At 42.7% G+C, this 16,876-nt stretch overlaps 1 protein-coding gene across 43 annotated transcripts in view; it reads right to left on the bottom strand.

The window, feature by feature from the left end:
• rims2a (regulating synaptic membrane exocytosis 2a) overlaps positions 1 to 16,876 on the bottom strand; it is a 254,152-nt gene that overhangs the window by 19,571 nt on the left and 217,705 nt on the right. For 31 of the 43 annotated variants that reach the window (XM_035416438.1, XM_035416459.1, XM_035416489.1 and 28 more), the window contains one exon: positions 13,054 to 13,298. The exons of 11 other annotated variants lie outside the window; for them this stretch is intronic. In XM_035416438.1, coding sequence (XP_035272329.1) covers positions 13,054 to 13,298 — 245 coding nt within the window. The remainder of the gene's footprint in view (positions 1 to 13,053; positions 13,299 to 16,876) is intronic. One more of the 43 variants, XM_035416437.1, reaches the window with a different exon arrangement.

Here is a 16,876-nt window from a genome sequence, read left to right as displayed (position 1 = left end):
CCTAATCGGGGAAGTGCAGCTTTAGCTGAATATCTGCAAGAGGAACAGACTTACGTGGGCGCGGCTGACTCAGCTTGGGAACTAGAATTTTGGAATGTGTGAGTCACCGTTTGAGCAATAGCAATGGCGAGTATCTACCGTAGGACCCGCCTTTCAGGATGTCAGTCTCACCGTCACCTGGCCGCGGAAGAGGCGGACCTGCAGGTCCCCATGCTCTGTGTCATATCCAGTACCGTACCGGTCACAGACCCGGCACTGGCACGGTCCAATGAGATTCTAGACATGAGGCATGTACCCAGCACTAGAACACGGCAAGTGCCTTAATAGGACGAGCAACACAGTGGCCCCATTTTTGCCATTGCAATTCAGATTTTCCTATTTTTTCCATAGTTAATTATATCCCAAAGTAATGCACATGCAGAGGTGCACACACACGCACAAATGTGTTGCATAGCAAAACACTGCTCAGCAATGTTGCCGCTTTTCTAGACCATCAATATATTGACATACAAAACTGTAAACATCAGCATGTTGGCTGGACCAATGTTTTAATCTGGTATCAGGTTGCCTAAGCAAGAGGAGTTACATCATCATTCCCACTGGACAGCCCTGTTATCACTCCACAAGCTACCGGTCGCTGCCAGGATCAGGTTCAAAGTCCCTCGCCTACACTGCAGTCAACAGGACAGGCCCCGCCTACTTACAGGACCTGATTCAATCCAACACGCCAGCTTGACCACTCTGCTCTCCCGCAGCAGGGCGACTTGTACCCCTCGCCATCCCCGGGTGAATGGTTCTCCCTCGTCCCTACCACAGAGCTTCTCCACCCGAGCTCCCCAGAGGTGGAACAAACTCCCTGTTCCTCTATGAACCGCTCCCTCATTGCCCATCTTCCGCTGTGCTCTGAAGACACATCTCTTCAGACTATACCTGGACTAACTATCACCACTTCGCAGGGCACTCCCAATAGAAAGATCATTCTTATCACTTGTATCCTTCTACTTTGTTCCTGTAACACTTTCATGTTACATATGTACCTCCTCTACCACTTTCATGTTGCATGTACCTCCATCCAGCACTCATTTTGCACTTGCATCGTTATCTTGATGCTGTGGCTTGTTGTCATGCCTCCTAGTTTGACTTAACATTACTCTCTGACCTAGCCTATGCTTACTGCATGAACTGGACTTAATGGGATCATAGCTATTAATAACTGTTACATAATGAGTACTTGTTCCAATGAGCTTTGGTATGCACTCATTCTACGTCGCTTTGGATAAAAGCGTCGACCAAATAAATGTAATGTTATCACGACCTGACAGAGGACCAAAAGTGTGGTGGTGCCTAAATCAACAGACAATGTGAATGGCGGCACACTGGAGAGTTTACAGAAGAAACTGCAACCCAGATGTGGTCACATACAGCTGGTAAAATCAGTCTTACCAATTTGAAAATACTCTAGTCCGAATTCAGTCGATACAATTAAATGCAAGTGTGTATTTTTTTTTTTTGAATGTTCAGCGAACACCAAAATGAATCTGACCAACTGTGTTTGTGAGAAAAATAAAGTCCAAGACCTGAACACTAGAACTTAATGCCGAGTGAAAGTTAAGGAAAAATATATTGAATGGAGGCCTGTTATGAGCAGGGAACATGTTTTCAGTAGCTTGCATCTGGTATGTGAGGAGACTGAAATGAGGCTCTCTGTATGGGGAAGAGCACCGGAGAGACAAAGGCGGTGAGCTTAACGGGAGGGACCGCGGCGTCAGCCATTACACAGAGCGCCGCCCAAATGAGTGTAATTACTGCTCACGAACAGTGATCAGAGCAGCCAGCCTGTAGCCCGTTGCTATGGCTACTCATCTCTGTCACCCTCTCTGACAGCATTACATCTTTTCTTTCATTCACAGGAAAAGCTGGTGATTTTCTGGAAAACTTGGCACACCTTTAGTTCATCAATTACACAATATTAAGAACACAAAATGCTAATGTCGCATTGCAAGGGGTTTAAATGCCTGCATAATGAACCAATACTAATAAAGTACAAATTGTCTTATAAATAATGAGTTCTCAGAAGCACGTTATTATTGCAGACTGATACACATGATCGCACCGGTGCCCTATGCCATGCATAATTCAGTAGGAACTTATTTATTAGCAACGATTAAGCGAACACATAAAGCACTTTAGCACATTAAATAACAATTACCTGGCTATTTGAATCTGATGGCTTTATCCATTAGAAACTAAAACAGCTGTTGCCGCAGGTTTTAATCTGCACTTGACCCCCTGGAATAACAGTTCGCCCCAGTCTATTGGAAACCCATCAGAAATTGCAGTGGAATACACTGCCAATTCACCCTCATCCATCTCCTTCAGCAGGGTGAACTCACCCAATTATCAGTAAAAGTGTCCCTGGACAACAAGCATTGCCACGGAAAACACGGAAAACCAAATTCTGAAATTCTGTACTTCAAGTTCCCAAATCATCTCATAAATGTGTACTTTTCAAACAATGAAAAAGTTACAATACAAGAATCAAATATATCCAAAAGAAGAGAATTTAACTGTTACCAATTGTACACAAGGCAGTTTTTTTTGCAAAATATTGTATTTGTGATGTAAAGATGTTACATAACGGAAAATCCAATGCAAAATCACTGGATCGCTGAAAATGCTACAATCACTGTTGTGCCTGTGCTGGAGATTTTTCACCACACGCAACACATTTCCTTTGTTCAAATTTGAACGTGATAAAAGGACAAGGACACGACCTCAAACAAAACAAACAAACGGGGGGGAAGACAAACATTAAACAGGCGAGATTTAAAAGCGAAGACAAAGGCGAAGAAGCGGCGACTGAAATGTGGGCCGGCGCGTAATTAGCGTCTGAAGCCGGAGAGCGCTTGAGGGGACGCCGGGGCCGTCGTGGCGGCGTTCCTTACGGTGCGCTGCCGCGGGGGCCGTCGCCGGAGAGGCTCTGGACACGCACCTCGGGCGAGACGCGCGATGCATCATCCTCACAAAGCCGCCGTCTCGCGCTCCTTCCCTCTGAGATTAATTAGGGCCGAGGACGGGGGGGGGGGGGGGGGGGGGGGGTGGGGGGGGGGGTGCTGGGGACTCGTCGCCAAGATGAATTGCCGTGCCTCGCTTCGATCGCGGAGAGCGCGAAGTTTCTCTCTCAGCGCGTAAGAGAAAGAACGGGCCTGGTGCGTTACACGGCTAGCGGGCTCCGCCTCAAGGCAATCATACAAATTATGCAAGAAGGGGTTGGCTACTATGATACAGAACAGTAAATGCCAAGTAAACATTGAAAAATTTTGATAATTTCATTTATACAAATCTTTGACACATACCCGGTATATAAGTCAAGGCCAGTATAAGCAACAGAACAGCAATATCTAAACTACCAGTAATTATGGATAAAGGAACCAACAGAAGCCATGCTATAAGTGACAGGATGCCAGGCCAAAGCAATTTCCAGCAGGTCAACACACCTACAGTACTGTATGGTTCATCTATAATAATGCAATCAAGCCTGCAGCCTACTTCTGGAGGCTAATATAAAGCAAAAGGTGAAATGCTGATTTCATCAAATGCTCGGGTAAATGTAAAGTGCTTATTTATTTATGAATTCACTTTGTGACCGGTGAAAAACAACAGCACGGCACCATGGGATTTAGTATAACATCAGCATCCTTTTGCAGCCTATTTTTTGCAGAGCCAGGGTTCGACTCCACAAGACATCAAGACCTGGACTTCAGAAACGTGATGACGGAAATACCCGAGACCCTGCAGACTGTCTGAGAAATGCAAGGCGGCCATCTTATGCGCTCTTTTCCTTACCAAAAGCAATGCACGTGATTGGATTTCACCAGGTCAGCATCCTGCAGTCTTCATTACAGGATGAGATCATTCAACAGAAATGATCTAACAGTGTTATTCATCTGGTTCCATAATATATTGATCTGTACATTGAAGATTGTATTTAACTACTGCCTCCCATTTTGGAGGGCATTTGATCAGTGTTTAAAACTGTGCAACTCGAGATTTGGTGCCATAGCTTGCTCTTTGCTTTTCCTTTATCACTCCAGCATTCACTCCAGTTTTCTAACCCGTTTGCCTGCAATGCAGCACCGCACTTAATTTGCTGTGCCGATTAAAGGGATTCAGCAGTGTTCGGGCTAGCAGGTTGAGCAGCAGAACCAGACTTGTGCTGGTTAAAGGGATTCAGAAGTGTTTAGGAGAGCAGGCTGAGTAGCAGAACCAGACTTGTGCTGGTTAAAGGGATTCAGCAGTCATAAGGATAGCAGTCTAAGCAGAAAGTCTAAGAAAAAGTTACACCTCAGAAAGCTTGGGTATTTCTAAACATTTTACTTGCTCGGAATCAATTAAACTTTGTTCTTAATTCTGATTCGCAATTACATAAATGCATTTGGGAATTAAAAGCATGCAGGATATGCAGCTATGCAGGATTTTTATTAGAAAATATTATAAAATAGCAATGCTAAGGCATATTTATGATGCACTGGCAATCTCAGAGTTTACACATATTAGCCAAATTTGTGCACCTTTTACCTGGATTTGCTATTCTAAAATGTGTTTGGGATGTTTCTGGGCAGGGTGCTCTTTTCTGTATGGGGAGGGGAGGGTGTGGCTACAGAGCCTGAGGTTTGGGATCAGATTCCAACAAACTGTTTTTAGCAAGCCAGCTGCTGCAACGGCAGATGCAAAAAGCCTAGATACAGCTAAGCAAAAAGACAATCCGACAGTGCTCGTTTAAAAACTGGAGTCCACCTTGGAATGACTTTTCTTTGGTGGCGTCAGCTGAAGTTTGCCTGTTTTCTGTGAGACCTATAAGTGACGTTACTTCTATCTAGTTACCAGCACCAGCATCTATTTCAATCAAGGGAAATGAATTTGATAGAGCATGCATGCTATCTAGTAGATGTTGCATGTAGCCAACTTCACTAACAAAGCTAACAAAGTTGCCAGCAACTTTGAAAAGGCCATGGATAACTTCATGAAAAAGTCATTCACTTTACAAGTATATTAGCTAGCTATGATAGACCTATGACCTGCTAATGTTGCTTATTCCACTTTCAATCCCAGTACTAACTAAATGTCCTGGGGGTATTTAAGGAAGCAGGATTACTTAGTTAGCTGGATAACTGCATAGAGTAAAACCAAGAACAGTTCTTTTTCAGTCCATCTTCCAGATATGGGAGGGTTCTGAGTTTTACTGAGTGCAGTTATCCAGCTGACTCAGTAATCCTGCTTCATGAAACAGGGCCTAGAATAGATAAATACTGAACAAGGAAAAACACAAAAGAGCTGCACTGGCACTAAAGAGTAGCTACTGTATGATGTTCCTACACGCTAAGGGGTGCACTCAGTGTAAAGATCGTTATAACACTGCATAATTACTGTTACCATCAATACGGAATCATTCATGTTGCTAAAAATTCTATTTTCAATATCTCCAACCACCTCAACTCTTGGCATTTTGATATTTTGCTTGTTGCGTCCTCAACGGAGGCGTGGGTGGGGTTGAGGACGAAGGAGGTGCGAGTGGGGTTTACAAACAGAGTCTACAAGGGCCAACAAAAGAAACTGCACACAAAACTCAGATTATACACACAAGACAGCAGCCTTCCAATGTGATTAACGTTCCAAGCCAACTATTTGGCTTGTAATGATGTTACTATTTTGACACTGGTGTTACTTCTCTCTGAAACATTGTTGATATTACTGACCTTCGCTGCTGGATTCCCTCATGAGACAAGGCTGAAGTTTAACACTCAAATTTGACTAATTAGCAAAATACTTAGCACAAAGAATCCAAATAAATACAGTGACATCACAGCTGCAAAATGTAATATACTGTAAATAAAAAAACAAACAAATGAAAACAATAAGTTAGAAAACTGTAACCTATCAATGTCACTGTACTTACATAATTACTACATAATAGGCCTGCATTCTATTTACAACTCTAGGTCTTGCAAGCAGTTGCCTAGCAAAGTGAAGTCCTACCCGTAACATTATTGCTCATCACAGGTTTATTTGAGTGTTCCCAACACCAACTCTTTTAATGCTGTAATTAATCAGTGATAAGGACAAGTAGGCTATGTACTGTGCTACTATTCATTTGATAACATCAATCTTCAGCTCTGAAAATGCACTTTTTATTTTGAAATTGTAATTAAAAAATACTGGTACTGACAGCGTGAAGATAAGACCGGTGTAGGCTCATGCAGTGTATGCCACCGATTAAAAAGAACACTGCGACAAGCCCACTAGCTTTGGTGAAATTCAATATAACAACAGCACACTTTAGTGCTTATTCTAATTTTGAACCACCTAAATAAACCTAGATTGGGCACAGACACTTTGTACTGAAGTCAATTGTTTCCGACATGCTTCCTGTCTGTACCCATGGAGACCACAGGCAATGTGTTGCGTTTCCCGTGGTGATCAATTCCAATATGCCGTTGTAAAGGAAGTGGAACACTAGCTACAAAAATGGCGGTCATGCAGTGACTGAATCGTTAAGCTCTGAAGCTCATTATTAGTTCAGAGGAGAGTCTGAGGTGGGAGGGCGTCACGGCAGACCAGACAGGTCCCAGCTCCCTGCAAAGGCGCGGTCGAAGAACAAGCTGCCGTTTCCGTTCCGCGAAACTAGCGATTGCCGTTTCCGTGAAACTAGCGATTGTCCGCCATTTTGGGCTGCCGTGCAAATCGCTCTTGCACTGGGGGGGCCGGAGGTCTTGCTTCAGGGGAAACCCAAACTGTCATCGGGGGGTTGAGGATGAGAATTGGCCAATCAAAACAAGGACCCATAATTTACAGAACCCAGTACAGCTAATGGCTGCCCAAGGTGAGTTCTGGTAAACAATGTTCAGAGTGGGTTTCATGAAAGCCTCCCCAGAACACTCAGCGTGTCCTTCAGGCTGGTCTCAGGCCTGAACAGCTCCCTCCATAAAGGGCTTTATCAACCAGACACAGCCACTGGATACTCTGGTGCCGTTATGTATGGTTCAGGGAAAAATTCACCATGACCAGTTCCATCTGGAGTGGTATTGTGGTAGTAATCTAACAAAAGAGACTTGTAAAATGTAAAAGAGTACTTGTAAAATTAAGCAGAAATTTAACAAATGTAAAACATTTAAAATTTTTACATCCCCATATCTTGTCCATGCACACGTCTTGTTCTGGGGGTTGGTTATTAAAGTAAAATAGTAAAAATGCATTCAGAATGTTCAGAATGTTTTGGTTCAGCTCCTGGTTGCAGTGCTGCTGTTCTATCCCTGAGCGTGTTACCTAATCTGCATTGCTTCAGTTAGTTATTTGCCTGCACAAATAGTGATATAATAATAATGTTTTTAGAACCTTCATGTGTCCTTGATTTTCAATGTTTGATTTTGAATGTGGAAGACTCAAGGTTTTTAAAGAGCTTGATTTACTCTTGTTATGTGCATATATTTTTAGAAAAATCTCTCATACAATTAAATCTAAAGTGTCGTGATTTTTAAGATTCATATTCCTTTTTCCAAACCTGATAAGTCATTAGAAATTGTGGGTGGGATTTTCCCCTGATACCAATATTTAAGTCTCTTATACAGTTTTTTCATTTATTTATTTTTCCAGCATTTAACAAGGTAGGACAAGTGAGAACAATTCCGCAGTTCTCATGTGCAGTGAGTACCTAGGGAATGGAAGGGACTGCGCAGCCAATCAGAAGCAGGAGGATGATAATATTGCCAGATATAGAGCAGCAGTTGAAGTGGGAATTTAGCCAGGGCATTGGAGTTGACACCCCTTCTCTTTCAAAAAGCACCATGGGATCTTTAATGACCACAGTGAGTCAAGATCTCACTTTAATGGCTCATCCAAAAGATGTGATAATTCCTTTTCAAGGTCCATGAACACGGAGAAATACAGCAGGAACCACATCATTACTAAGGCAGAGCTATTCAACCTCTAAGCTAGAGGGTAGCTATATCCCTCTGAGAATCTTCAGTGCAAATGAATGATGCCTGTGAATAAGATTCCATATATCAATGCCTTTAAGAGTTTAACATATACAATGACATGTTAATATGTTGATGCACGCTATATTGTAGGACAAACTGTAATGCAGCACAGAATGCAAAACCAAGGTCTTCTCTATGACAACTTTATTCTATCAAATCAAGCAATTAAATAAAAGCATAAATGTTTTTTTTAGTGCCTGCTACTGAGATAATAAAAATGTTCAATGAAGAAAAGCAATGGACATCATACATTTTCATTACGGCTTGCGAGAATTTGTCAATGACAAAGTATTTTTTTTGCTGACGCGGATTTCACAACTCATTGAAAAAGCCAGGGATGGAAGCATAGACTTAGAGGACGATTAAGCGTCGGGTGGGAGATAATTTCCAGCGATTTTAAGAAAACTGCGTGGTGCGAAGAACAATCTAATTTTATGAATCAGCTCTGTTTCAGCATATTCATGAATATTGCTGAACTGATCACATCCTCCAGAGACTAATACTGCAGCTGCGTCTGAAATTCTCACCAAGTAGCTTCAGAACACCATCGAAAAGATAAATGAGCCCATTCGGCATGAAGCAAGCAACTCTATACTGCAACGCACTGCCTTACGTTAAAGCTGCGCCTCGCTGAGCAGCATTCTCTTTTATTGCCGACACAAATTTCATACCTCGAACATCTGCAGTACTTTTCAGTTTTTACTTGTGTCAGTTTATTCGAACAAGGCCTGGATCATGTGCAAGAAAATCTCTCTCACTCCCGAGATACTGTTTTTGGCAGCAGTGTGATTTTAGCCAGAGACTGTAAATATGAATATCAGGGGGAAAAAAAAGGTTGTGAACTGGAGAGAAGATTCAGTCACGTGGGCAGACAGTGTAACCTTATGGTACTACGAGTACTCTTGCCAGATTTAGAATTTGTCAAAGGCAGACAACATGCACAGCCGTAAGCTCGATCGCTGTCAGAGCTGATGGCGAACCGGGGATGGTGCATGGTTGTGGCTTCATGGACTGGGCGCGGGGGGGCTGGTATCAGAATGAGTCATGGACCGAGGGTTGGGCAAGACGCAAATTCATTACGTACCAGTGGTAAATTTTTACAATCAATTACTCAGACCCAGATATTACATTGCCCGGTCGCGACCACATACTGGACCTGTACAAATAATTAGGAAACTGGACATTCCAGTCGAACACCGGACATCTGGAAACTCTAAGAGCCTGACCAGGTTGGCATACTAATGGGAGATAAGACCACCAACTCTCTAAAGCTGTGCTTCTCTAATAAACCATTGATCAGTCACTTCTGAAGAACCCTGATCTTGTGTAGCGGAACTCCAGATACAGGCATCAATTAAAGCCAACGCCAACTTAACCCTGCTAAAAACAAATCAGACTGCAGAGAACCTCTCAGAAAGTACATTCTCTCCCTCTAGATAGAGCTCCTGAGGTGGAGACTGGGCGGCATGCATTTCAAACCCAGAGACCGCACATCGAGAGCACAGAGTTCAGCTGCTCTGGTGTCCAGCTGCTTTGCTACGCCACTGAGAATGAGAACAACCTCCTTAAATTACATCTGCTGCAGGTAATCCTTCAGCTAGCGGCTAGTCCCGCTGGGCGAAGCAACAACAAACTAGAGCCGTGGATGGCAGGCACGCTCCCTATTGGTGCTCACACAGCCAAGGATTTCAAGGCAGGTTCCACTGGTGTGCTTAAAAGCATTGAGTGAAATATTGATACGGCGTCGGATTTAAGCTGTTTACTGGGCTGCCACATGCTATTCAGGCTGAGGTGAGCTAGCAAGCCAGGTTCCTTCTCAAAAATGACAGATTGTGATCCTGTTAAATTTGTATGGTAAATTTATCTATGGAATTATGACATTGGGATTTAAAACAATTAACTGGAATTTGCAGCACAAAAATTGCAGCATCACTGCACAGCTAAAATCCCCACTTTTCTATGTGCAGCATTCATGATTTAATTTCAGAAGAGCATTTTGGCAAACCAGTGCTCTGACCGGCGACTTCTTAATGTTACATATATTAAATATGGCATACATTATTCGCATTAGAGATAGATGGGCCATGGCTCAACTCCTGTGTTCATATGTTCACTTCTGACACAGAAAATTATCGCCTTAATGATGGAAGACAGCAATCACACATAGACGCGCGAGTAAAATAACATTAGTCATTTGAGCAGTGTTACTCTGTGCACAATGAAACCATTTGTATGGATTTGGTTTACTGCTGTCACTCACTTTTCAGGCAATACTACGATTTATATTTTCGCAGAGAATGAACTGTCAGTTATTTATGGGATTTACAGCAATGCTAATGCATCAGATTACTTCATTTTAAAATTTCACCAAACATTTAAGATTTAAAAAACATGTAATTCTTTTACTGACGATAAGTGTAGCAGTTCATGAATTAATTTACTTGTTCATTTTACTACCCCATTTTGACAAAAAAAATCCCCTCTTCCAACCCTGTGCACTCCTTTCTTATACTGGACCCCCCAATTAATCCAACACTAAGTCCCCCAAAACCACAGTCCCTTCATTCACCTGCTTCACAGGGCTTGAGTGAGGCATGCACAGGAAAGAGGAGAGGAAAACAAGGCTTTTCGATTGCAATAACAGAACCTGAACTCTGCTCCGCGTGAACACGCCACTGGAGCGGTCCAGAATCAAAACATCAATGTTCCCCATCGAAGATCTCATTAACCCACAACGGAAATCAAGCGTCTTCTTTAGAGTGAGCGTAGTCACTGGGACAAGCTTCCAGGCAGGGTGGGCGGGGGGAGTGCGGGGGGGGCAGTTTGAGGGGGAACATGTGCCTTCCTGATCACAAGGCGAGATCGGGGTTTCTATATTTGAGGCTTCGAGCTCAACGTGAGCTCTGCCGAGCCCGTGCCGCTGGGCTCCGCGTGCGGCCTCCTGTTTATCTTCAGCAGACGGCTGCGGCGCGGTTACTCATCTAGCGTTCGTGGGTCTCGGCCAATGGGAAACCTGTGTCCGCGCGCAGACAATTACCCGTGAAAAGGCGGCGGACAAAGACGCTCCCGACGGCGCGTCGGGAATCAATTTGCCCTCGCGCAGAAAATAAAGCCGGCCAAACAAAAACGAAGTCAGCGCTGGGCAGGAAATGAAGGCTGAAAGTCAGCTACCTTCAGTCCCGCACAGCTCTTCACAGCATAACAGAAAATATCAGGCCCTCGGCCGGATGAAAATTCCTGTATCAATGCAAATGGACTAAAGGCAGTGCAGGTGCAGTGTGGATACTGCAAACAGAAACACCTCATTGTCTTATTGCTGAGGTCAAAGGTCAATGCAACCTAATTTGCCTAGTCCACACTAGATGAATGTCTGGTAACTGAAATATTTACAATAACATCACAAATATGTAATTGTATATGTTTTAACTTCTATACATAAAAGAAACTTCAGCTCACTTTGTGCTTATGATTCTAAGGCAATGGCAAACACTTCCTCTGCACATCAAGGCTAGTTCTGTGTGTTGAGCAGTAAGGAGTCCCCCAACAGGAGAAGACAAAAAACCCTCGCTCGTTGCTGCTTTTGGAGATATTACTTGTGATGTTCTGACGGACTCATGACGAGAGAAATTATGAATCAAAAATATTTCTGTCTCTTTCCTCTGATTTACACTTCCTCATTCACTTTATTTTGTATGCAGTGTCATTTCAAAATAAACAGATAAACAGAATTCCAAATATAACTGTGACAGAGGTAGTGCCATTCGGTTTCAGCCAACATTTATCATTTTATAAGCCCCAACTGAGATCTGAACCACCTGGACAGCATTGAGAAGGATTATAAAGTGATTTAAAGTAATTCAGTTTAAAAAAATACTTATTGCTACAAGAGGTGATCTTGCCATTAGAAATTGTGAATAAATAATGTTTTTTCCCACATAACAGACTACACACAAAATCAACATAGATTGGCATGTTCCACAATCATTTGTGATACTCATTGCAGATGCTGGGGTGAAGAGCAGACTCTTATAGGCCTAAAATGAGCTCATCATGCCTCCTATGGATACCTTGGAGCCAGAGTGGCAAGAAATGAAGCAAAGCAGCAGGTTCAAAACAGGGCCTGGGACGAATGTAAATGTCTCCACAACTCTGAAGGCCCTAATTAGCAAAGTGAGTCCCTGGGGTCATGGCTACCATCAAGGGAGATTAGCTGGATGTGTGTGTGTGTGTCTTTTCGCTGTGTATTCAAATGAAAAGAAAAAAAATATGCAAGCTTTAACATACATTACCAAACAAGCAAAAAAACAAAAAACAAATAACAAAACAAGAAGAAAACAAATCAAAGATCTACGTAGGGAGTACAAGACCCAAGATTTGCGCAGCTTGTAAATGCATGTAATGGCCATATAGTGATAAGGTAATCCAAAGAGTAGTTATTGATGGACACTGCAGGTCTGAAGATAATCCTTTCTCTGCAAAATGAAAGAAATGAAACAGTTTTTCTGCTAAAGCTGCGAGTCTTAGAAAACTGTGCATTAATCCAGTAGCACAAATTGGAGCACAAAACCAAACATAAGTCAGGACAAATTGACATTTTGAAGATTCATCTTTAAAAGGAACTGAAGTGATGTGGGTCTTTTTGTAGGAAGGGTCCTGTGTATTCTTGATAAACTCCTATAAAGAAAATGATGCATGATGGACTGCTGTGGTCTTCACACATGCAAGCCATTGTGAATAAAGTATCAAAATAAGTAGCAGCAGCTTATGGGGTATATACAGCCACAGTGATTCCTGCTATCTAGGAGGAAGAGATATTGAGTTAACAAGGAATTTAGGTTCTTGGTTCATCTGGGATACTCTGGATCAAGACCTGGTCCTTAGAGTTCCAGGGAGAAAATAGACTTAAAGGGAAGCAAATGTTGGTCATCATGGCAGCATTGAAAGACATGGGGGAGAGAAGCTGAAGGGAGGGGCCAATGGTCAGTGGGCGGGCCGATGGTCAGTGGGCGGGTCCTACCTGTTTGGCTGAGCTGAGAGGCGCTCCGGCTTTTCCTCGAGAGCCCGACGATCGCCACCATTTTGGCACCAATGCTTGAGCGCCTCTTCTTCTCCTCGGCGTCCTCCGTGGTCCCCACGCCCGTGTCCGATTGGCTGCCGTCCGTCTTCTCCAGGTTGCACATGTCCCCGCCCATGCTCGAGCTCTTGGTCATGTTCTGCCCGGACTCGCTCATCTGCCTGTTTTTCATTTTGGACGCAAAGGCACTGTCAGCAACGGCGGTCGGGCGGAGACGTGGGGTCAGAGAGAAAGAGGGGAAGGGACAGAAAGGAGGACAGGAGAGCAGAGAAGACAGAAAAGGACAGGATTCAGCTACAGGAATATGGGAAATTGGAAACTGCAGGAGTCGCGGACAGGGGAGGACTTGGAGGGGGCACCAAGCATATCTTACATCACCACGGGAACATGGCTCAAGGGAGTACAACGATACTACTGTTTCAAAGAGGTCACGAAGACAAGCAAGCGTATGGACATTGTTCCTTTCATAGATCTAAATGAATGGCTCAATATATAATCTCAGTGGTTCAGTTCACCTGAGCTGTGTTTATCAACCTGTCTGTTCTTCTGGAAATGGTGCATTGTGTGTTCATACTTGCAGTGACGGAAAAGCTTTGGGCAGACTGAAAATACACCCCAGAGAAAAGCAGGATGAACCTGCCTCCCTCCAGCCCTCTCCCTGCACAGAAAACAAACAGACACATTCCCTGGACGGGTCTGCATGTTTTCAGTAAAATTAAGTTGCTTATACATCCAACAAAAATTCATTTAAAATTCCATTTTATATTGGTGGAGAAATGTAGCTCAGTATTGGTACGAATAAGTTAAAAATAAAACAAATGTAAATGTCATGTAAGCATGAATCATTATACTCAGGGGGTACTGAAAGCAACATGGCACAAATTCAAGATTCAACTCGTTGATAAATGTCTCTAGTCTACATGTTTTCCGTCTATGAAATGAGGTGGTCATGAGGACTGCATGGATAATTATATCACCATCCGGATTTATGCTGATTTATACTGCTCTGTGGGCTAGTGTCTCTTAAACACGACATCCTCATCATGGCATAGAAAAAAACTCCTTGATATCAATTTCACGAAAAGCAAAGGTATACTGATTTATTTAAGATATTTTTCAGTGGCGTACAAACTACCCTACTCTTGTTTGACAGATAACGAGAACAGGATCCAAATTAAGGCTTGATTCTGGATCCAAGAAAATAATTAAGAGAACAGCCAGGGACACAATGCATATCCAGTTAGTAAGACAGCCCTTAGGACTTCTGTGCTTTAATAACCAGTAAGCTCTTGACCCAGTAAGCTCTATCTTCTTGAAAAAGCAATTAAAGAAAATAGATTTAGAAGAATGGAGGGGGGGGGGAATCAATGAGCTTTGACAATTGCTGGTTCAATTATTTCAATTATCTGTGCCAGTCTCTCAGTTTCCTGGGCTTTGTACATCCCATTCATTTATATGCAGATCTGGGGCCAGCTTTTTCCAGCACTAGCTGGATTTCTATCTTCATATCAACAGTCAGTGGCAATTTCACCATATTTAAGCCAATTATTTAATTACAAAGAAAGTGTCTCTTGCCAAATCCAGCTCTCTACAGACCTCTCTATCTAAGCTTCTTCCAATTTAATTACTTAATTACAGGTAGTGGATGAAAAACAGAACTGTGAATGAATACGGAACAACAAGCATACGCAAAGCAGTATGTGGCTCAGCAATTAATTAAGTGAGTACAAAAAGTCTGGACAGTCCTAGCGACCAATAATTATGGCTTGCATGTCTGCAGGAAGAGAACTCGGTGACTGTAACTGGAGCTGGAGTGAGTAAGATGGCTCTGCTTGCTGATGTTTCACAGGCAAGGGTGTCCAAGCCAGGGCTGCTCAACTCTGCAGTGTCTGCAGGTATTCGCTCCAACCATGCGCTACACCACATGATTTCACTCATAAGCTTACTTCCTGAACCAAGTAGATAAAATAATTAGTGGAACTGAGAGATTCACTGCAAATTTCAGTCTGGCTCAAAAACAGCCATTTTAACAATAACCAGACATTGCCCAACGCCCTTTCCAGTATAATCAGACATTGGCCACCACCTGCATATCATTGACTGTTCACTGCTACCGATATCCAGTATTTTCACATTAGTGATGGAGATATGAATTACCTCCTCATGATAGAACATTTAGCGAAACATGTATACAAGGGTCAAGAGAAATATAAATAACTGCCAACACCATAATCTTCAGCAAACAGAAGGTGGTGCACAAGGATAGGACTTTAAATATTGCAATTAAATACATTGACCCACATAAATTGGGGATTATTGTTAAGATTATACTGAAGGAAATTTTGCTATCGTGCCAGTGTATTTTCCATACCGCCTCTGTCATTTCTCTGAGACTGTTCCTCCAATGCACCGCATAGGTAGACCTGCATTGATCTTCCCACGTAACCTTACGCAAGTCTGGCATTGACACAGACAGCCATAGCTAGAACAGCGATTAAAAAGAGAAATGATTGAAGGATGAGCATAATTTCATTTTTCCTGACCTGGAATCAGTCCAGATATGAGGTAAAAAAGGGAGTCAACTGATGTGATAATGCAATATCAAAGTTGCTACTCCTCATTGATTTGTAAGAATTGTAATTCTAGTTGTTGGGCAATACACAATCAATCATAGCATCACTGCAGATCATAGCTTGTGAGTTTACAAAAACCTGACTGGTTCCAGCTTTTTCTAGCCATAGCTACATTTTAGTGTCAACCTGACATGTCGATGCTGTGATGTGGTGTGCTTATGATTATGACCAGGCATTCAAAACTGAGATCAGGCATCCATCATTGAGGTACAAATGAAAAAATAAGATGTAAAAATTTCAAAAGCATGCGGGCGCTTTGGAGATGCAGATGAGATCCTGAAAACTCTTTGACCGCAGTTGTCACTTTTTCTATGGAAACCCGCTGCCGCTCTTGGTGCTGTGCCATCAGCACGGGGTAATTTAGCCCTTGTTTAAATAATGGAAGGGTTGAGTGAGTGACAGCCCCTTTCTGACTGCCAGCATCGGTTGTGTTTTATGAGCACTTGCAATGCATGAGTCTAGAGTACATCCAGTGAATTCAAAGGTTTACTCGCACATATTTGCAAATGGAAGCATTTCCTTGACATTATGTATTGGCAAACTTGTACTGTAGATATAAGGGAAATAGGATTCTGACGTAATGTCAGCTTAAAAATACGACTGGTCCAATACCCCGGAACCACAGAAAGGGCTAAATATCGTCCCTGATTTAATCATTTTTACGTGTCATATTTCCTGTGCAAATCATTTTGAGAAACTAACCAGTCGCTAATAATGATTGAAGAAAGCTAGGTTTTTGAACAAAATTGTTCATATAACGTTTCCCAAATTTGAAACTTATAATTGCATGCTCCAATGCACGCACCCACAAGCAAGTGTCAGTTTCCACAACACAGCCTACACAGTGCTACAGGAGAGCTAGCGAAACTAGAGAAGATCTCACTGACAATGGTTTTGGGCTTTTTGGCATCTGGGGAGGAAGGAACTAATACAGTGGTAGTCCAAGGAAATCTGGTCAACATAAGCCTGTCTGGTACGATGTAGCCAATTTTGACTTCTTGTCATGGAGCACAGGCCTTTGCTTGGGTTGACAACATTTACTGGCAGAGCTACTTGAGAAGTCCTTTACTGTACTTTCAAGTTAATGAAAGAGAAACTGCATTTGGCTTAGAGGATCCACATGCACTTTCATA

The sequence above is a fragment of the Anguilla anguilla genome, chromosome 1 (assembly GCF_013347855.1).
Source record: "Anguilla anguilla isolate fAngAng1 chromosome 1, fAngAng1.pri, whole genome shotgun sequence".
Classification (NCBI taxonomy): domain Eukaryota; kingdom Metazoa; phylum Chordata; class Actinopteri; order Anguilliformes; family Anguillidae; genus Anguilla; species Anguilla anguilla.
Note: the sequence above shows the minus strand (reverse complement) of the source record. Positions and strands in the feature narration are given on the sequence as shown.